Raw genomic sequence first — 6,000 nt, 5'->3', positions numbered from 1 at the left:
GTCATACCAAGTCACCGACATGACACCAGCTGAGCTTTTGTCTGAAAAAATGGATGAAAGCTCTGCCTTCTTGCCTTATCAATTTATTCCTGTAATGTGAAAGAATGAAATTCATTGTACGGCTAGCGGGAGATGAATGCGATTTAATTTAAAACAAAACAACAAAAAAGTTTATGACCAAGGAAATCACATTATCACTTCAAAGCATGAAGCACTGTTTGTTATGAGCTTCATTATGAACACATCATTACTGTCTCAGAAGAATGAACATGTCTCAGAAGAAGAAACATGTCTCAGAAGAACCTTTAAATCAGTCCGCTGCCTCAAGGATGTGTTTTCAAAGAGGAAGTCATGTCTCTTGTCTCTCGCGCACCAGAGACATTATAAGCCCAGACTTGGTCCAGTCCAGAGCCGCGAGTGCAGCTGTGGGGCCAGTGTGGAAATGGGAAACCACACACCACAACCCGGGCATTGGCAGGAAGCTCCTTCAGGAGTTTCTCTTCCAGGTCAGCCATCTGACAAGATATCACAATAAAATTAGATTGGATTAGAATGAATACCTGCACACAGTACATTGATTTCATACTAGTCAACAGAATACACATTACACATTGAGTACAGTATAATCATACAGCTCACTAGCCTGGTCACTAGATCATGTAGATTGATCGGTAGCAGGTGAAACTACCATGCCGCAGTGGCTTGTGACTCAGGTGGGTCCAGACGCTCATGCCTCTGTGTGGCTAATTACTTACTCTGAACTGCAGAAGCATGGATAATGGCACCAGACAAATTACTCCATTTAACCACTTGAGGCTGTTCCTTCCACCATTTTGGAAGCCAAATACATCCACTTCATATTTTGCATTTTACATTTCTATTATACCTAATGAATTACGACTTTAACGTACAACACTTTTCCCCTTGTGAAATATTACACTGTTTTGTACTAAATGCCACAGAATTAGAAAGATAATCCATGGTTTCCTGATTTAGTAGAGCTCCAGGAGAAATGGGAAATGTTCAGCAGGACAGGAAAAATTTAGAAGTTGCTACCTTTCAGCCTACATAATTTTGCTTAGACTGAGATTATTTATTCATCAACAGCACAGAAGGCTGCTTGGTAAATCAGAATGCGTTATGATTATAGACATAAAAGTGGAGCCAAAAAAAACAGAGAGGAAATTAAAAAAAAAAAAAAACACACAAGAGTGCTCTGAGAGCACAGTATCCCCCGCTGGGAACTATGCCATAACTCTGGTAAAATGCGACTGAATTGAACGAAATCGCAATATGTGCATTACCGACATGTAACAAGGAATCCTGCCAAGTTTCGTGAAATTCCTCCAAAAATTGAGAGAGGAGTTGATTTCAGAAGGTGAGTACCCTTCCCGGAACGGACAGATGGATGGATGGACGGACATCACCACCACGACATAATCCCCTTTTGGCCAGCGGGGGATAAAAAAATCTCATCTCATCTCATTATCTGTAGCCGCTTTATCCTGTTCTACAGGGTCGCAGGCAAGCTGGAGCCTATCCCAGCTGACTACGGGCGAAAGGCGGGGTACACCCTGGACAAGTCGCCAGGTCATCACAGGGCTGACACATAGACACAGACAACCATTCACACTCACATTCACACCTACGGTCAATTTAGAGTCACCAGTTAACCTAACCTGCATGTCTTTGGACTGTGGGGGAAACCGGAGCACCCGGAGGAAACCCACGCGGACATGGAGAGAACATGCAAACTCCGCACAGAAAGGCCCTCGCCGGCCACGGGGCTCGAACCCGAACCTTCTTGCTGTGAGGCGACAGCGCTAACCACTACACCACCGTGCCGCCCCAGAATCTGGTCATCTTCTGCCAATTTAATCAATAACAGAACACCACTACATACAGTCAAAATAGCTTTTTTTCTGTATTTTGCTCATTTGTGTATAGCTTATACAGATTAACATATCACATGCTCAATGCTGTAGCACAATAATGGGGAAATAATGAAACTGTATATGATGGTCTGCAATGCCCCCATGTGGACCAAATAATGCAATGCATTATTACACTTTAATACGCTACTGACCCAAGCATGGTTAGAAACAGGTTCAACAGTGCTATTTAGCATGGACTTACCACATCAGGGGCCAGAAATGCAACTATGTTTGTGTATTTTGACAGGTCAGTCTGTGTCAAAACAGAACATGCAGTAATTACTGCACTGAAAAAAACCAAAACAAAACAACTGTTTGATTCAAGAAATCCACAGAAACTCACCAATACCTTCCAAAAATCCTGCTTAACAAATGTGGCATGAGTGTGTGGTATCCCCTTCCACCATGCTTGGCCTCGAGAATAGCCTAACAGCATGGAGTTGATCTCAAAACCTGTGCACTGAAATCCTGCACAGCATGCTGCAAACACCTACAGCCAGAACAGCGTGTATTTAAACAGTGTAGGGAATCTTAGCAAATGTCTGGAAATAAATGTTTGTGTGAGGTCATCTATGCCGGTGTAAAATAGTCTTAACTATTACAAATTTCCTTTTAGTATTGTTTGGACTCACCAATCGTCCATCTCCGGAGCCCAGGTCAGCCAGCCGACCTCGTCTCCCTTCGAGCAACTTTATCACATTCTCAGTCTGATCTTTTGTGGATGGCAAGAACGGAACTTTTAGCCGAAACGGCACTTTCAATCCAGGCAGGCAGAACATGGCCCAGAGGCCATAGAGCCCAGAGAAGATGGCTCCTGCCCCAAAGGTAAGGACTCGGTTGTCCTGATTAGGACAGAGTAATTTGGAGGTCCGTTCCTGGAGCATGACCTCAATAGAGTCCTCCATACTGCCTCCAGTTTCTAAAAGACTGTGAGAGAGTACAGGCTGGACATACACCAAATAACTGCAAGACTATTTTATACAAACACAGATGTATGCATACATTTCAGGCAATTTTCATAGATATAGTAAATTCATTAATCATGTAGATTGCATTATTATTATTAAACCCTTCATCAAATACAAGACAGAAATAAAAAAGACAATATTTCTATCCAGATGAAAGTCTTTTTCAGAATTATTCTGCCCCCATCCACAGGGCACGAGGACTCGCTGGAGAATTTGAAATAAAAACAAAATAAATCTCAACCCAATTAAAGCCCTATGGAAGATTTTGGTACAAATGTAGTAGAGTGCTCTCCACCACCATCATCAAAACAAAAAGTGAAGGAATATCTTTTGAAAGAAGTGTTCATCCCTTTAGTTCAGCTTCAGAAACTTGTAGAAAGAATCCCAGTTGTGGTGCACTGGTGGCTTGTGGTGGCTGTTATCTTACCAAGACAAAAACGGAGCATTTGGCAACAAACACTCAAGCATTTATATGGAGAAGCCATGGCCCAATGGTTAGAGAAGCAGCTTTGGGACCAAAAGGTCACCAGTTTGATTCCCTGGACCAGCAGGAATGGCTAAAGTGCCCTTGAACAAGGCACCTAACCCCCAACTGCTCCCCAGGCTGCTCTGGGTATGTTGTAGGTAGCTCTGGATAAGAGCGTCTACTAAATGCCTGTAACGTAATAGTGTTTAAAAAAGGATTGGTTCTTTAGGTATAACCATCTCCACTGATCTATGACATGATAGATCAGAACTTCAGCTTTCATTTCCTATTATTTACATCTAGGTGTGTTTAAAAAAATTAGAACATGGCATCTTTGGTGGCAGACCACCCAATTTTTAGGTACTGGAAGTATTGGAACTGTTGGTCTTTACTTGAAATAACTGCATCAAGCTGGCAACCCACTGACATCACCAAACTGTTGCATTCTTCTTTTGTGATGGGTGGCACGGTGATCAACACTGTCGCCTTACAGCAAGAAGGTTCTGGGTTCGAGCCCAGTGGCCGACGGGGGCCTTTGTGTGTGGAGTTTGCATGTTCTCCCCATGTCTGCATGGGTTTCCTCTGGGTGCTCCAGTTTCCCCCACTGTTCAAAGACACGTGGTTAGGTTAACATAGGGCGGCCTTGGGCTGAAGTGCCCTTGAGCAAGGCACCTCACCCCCAACTGCTCCCTGGGCGCTGTAGTATAGCTGCCCACTGCTCTGTGTACGTTCACTGCTTCAGATGGGTTAAATGCACAGGGCAAATTTCACTGTGCTTGAGTGTGCATGTGACAAATAAAGGCTTCTTCTGATGCTTTTCTAGGCTTCGACCACAGCTTCTTTCAGTTGTTGTTTGTTCTGGGGGTTTCTGGTCTGGTAACTGACTTGGCTACCTTCCATGTTTTCCCCAGATGAAGTCCTTTGTAGTGTTGGCGGTGTGGTTTGGTCATTGTCTTAATGCATGAAGAAGTTCCTCCCAATTAGACTGCATGCATTTCTCTGTAAACTGGCAGACAATGTTTCTGTCGACTTCTGAATTCATTCTGTTGCTACCATCATGGGTTGTATCAGTAAAATTTAGTGAGCCTGTTGCAGAAGCAGCCATGGAAACCCAAGCCATGAAACTGCCTCTACCGTGCTTGACAGATGAGCGCGTATGCTTTGGATCATGAGCAGATCCTTTCATTCTCCACACTTTGGCCTTTCCATCACTTTGGTAAAGGTTAATCTTGGTTCCAGATTTTTTGTGATTTGTATCTGGATTTGTTTGTGAAGTCCATTATGGCCTTCCGAATCTTACTGCAGATGAGTGGTTTGCATCTTGTGCTATGGGCTCTGTTGTGGTACCTTCCCTCTTCCCCTGTGGAGGTTGTTGGTGATGTCACTGACTGTTGATTTTGGGCTTTTCTTCGCATGGTCTCACAATGTTTCCACCTACTGTTGTTTTCCTTGGACGACCTGCCTGATGTCTGGTTGTTAGTATAACAGTGATCTGTTTTTTCTTCAGGACATTCCAAATGGTTGTATTGGCTATGCCCAATGCTTGTGCAATGGCTCCGATTGATTTTTCCCTCTTTTCTCAGTTTCAAAACAGCTTGCTTTTCTCCCATAGGCAGCTCTCTGAGCTTCACATTGGTTTATCCTTTTTAACAACAACTGCAGTCTTCACAGGTGAAACCCAAGGCTCAAACCAAGAGCAGACTTTCAGAGCTATTAATTGATTAAACAATCCATCTAACAGGGCACACCTGGGCAACAGGAAAAACCTGTCAGTCACATGTTCTAATATTTTTCATAACTTGAAAAATGGGTGGGCTCAAACAAAGGTGCCATGTTCCAAGTTATATAACACATCTAGATGTACAGTTGCAGTCAGATGTTTACATACAGGCATGAATGTCATGGGAAATTGGGCTTTCAAGTACGTATTTCTTTGAAATGTTCCTTTTCTGTGGCAGAATGATTGCACAACATTTTTAATAAATAAACTAAAAAAAACAAACAAGAATTTGGTGCACAAGATTTATTTTCGGTTTTCTGAAGTCAAGACGTTCAAAATTATATACAGAGGGTCAAAAATGTACATACACCCACTTAGGTTATTACAGTAATTCAGTAGTGCTGAAAGTTCCAAAATGTATTTTAACTCACCAAGGCCTCTTAACTTCCTGTTAGTGATCATGATTGACTACAGCTGGAAGCTTCTCTGTGCCAACTTAAAAAGGGCTTGTTTGACAGCACTCACTGGATTGACCAACACACAGTCTAAGGAAAGTCCAAGGAACTCAGTGCAGACCTGAGAAAAATGATCTTAGATTTACACAACTCAGGATTGTCTCTTGGAGCCATTTCTAAATAATTGCAGAGTCTAAGCTCATCAGTTCAAACAATTTTATGTAAGTATAAGTTACTGGGAGGTGTTGCCACTTTGCCAAGCCACATGTTCAAAGAAGATCCAAATTGTCACCCTCAGCTGAGAGGAAACTTGGTTCGGATGTTCAGGAACAACCTAAGAACCCCAAAGGCACAGGCCTATCATGAACTGGAAGGTGCTGGAACACAGCAAATCGACACCTTCAAGCTAAACTTTGCAGCTGAAGATATGGATCAAAAAAAAAAAAAAGGAGGACAG

The 6,000-nt window shown here is 42.7% G+C and overlaps 1 protein-coding gene across 1 annotated transcript; it reads right to left on the bottom strand.

Annotated features, from left to right (window-relative positions):
- Positions 1-323: 323 nt before the first annotated feature.
- Positions 324-2,851, bottom strand: LOC132873411 (ATP synthase subunit C lysine N-methyltransferase-like). The gene is made up of 4 exons (XM_060908944.1): positions 2,567-2,851; positions 2,284-2,424; positions 2,137-2,187; positions 324-515 (listed from the first exon to the last, which is right to left on the bottom strand). The coding sequence occupies exons 1-4, from the start codon at positions 2,837-2,839 to the stop codon at positions 324-326; spliced, it is 657 nt and encodes a 218-aa protein (XP_060764927.1). The 5' UTR covers positions 2,840-2,851.
- Positions 2,852-6,000: the final 3,149 nt, after the last annotated feature.

Source organism: Neoarius graeffei, chromosome 25 (genome assembly GCF_027579695.1).
Source record: "Neoarius graeffei isolate fNeoGra1 chromosome 25, fNeoGra1.pri, whole genome shotgun sequence".
Classification (NCBI taxonomy): Eukaryota; Metazoa; Chordata; class Actinopteri; order Siluriformes; family Ariidae; genus Neoarius; species Neoarius graeffei.
Note: the sequence above shows the minus strand (reverse complement) of the source record. Positions and strands in the feature narration are given on the sequence as shown.

What these genes read in the sequence shown, in the direction of transcription:
- LOC132873411 (XM_060908944.1), bottom strand. Translation starts at nt 2,839, where the DNA reads ATGGAGGACTCTATTGAGGTCATGCTCCAGGAACGGACCTCCAAATTA. An exon ending in GCTCCGGAGATGGACGATTG is followed by an intron (nt 2,425 to 2,566) that starts GTGAGTCCAAAC and finishes TTCTGGCTGTAG; the next exon opens with GTGTTTGCAGCATGCTGTGC. An exon ending in TTAAGCAGGATTTTTGGAAG is followed by an intron (nt 2,188 to 2,283) that starts GTATTGGTGAGT and finishes GTTTTGACACAG; the next exon opens with ACTGACCTGTCAAAATACAC.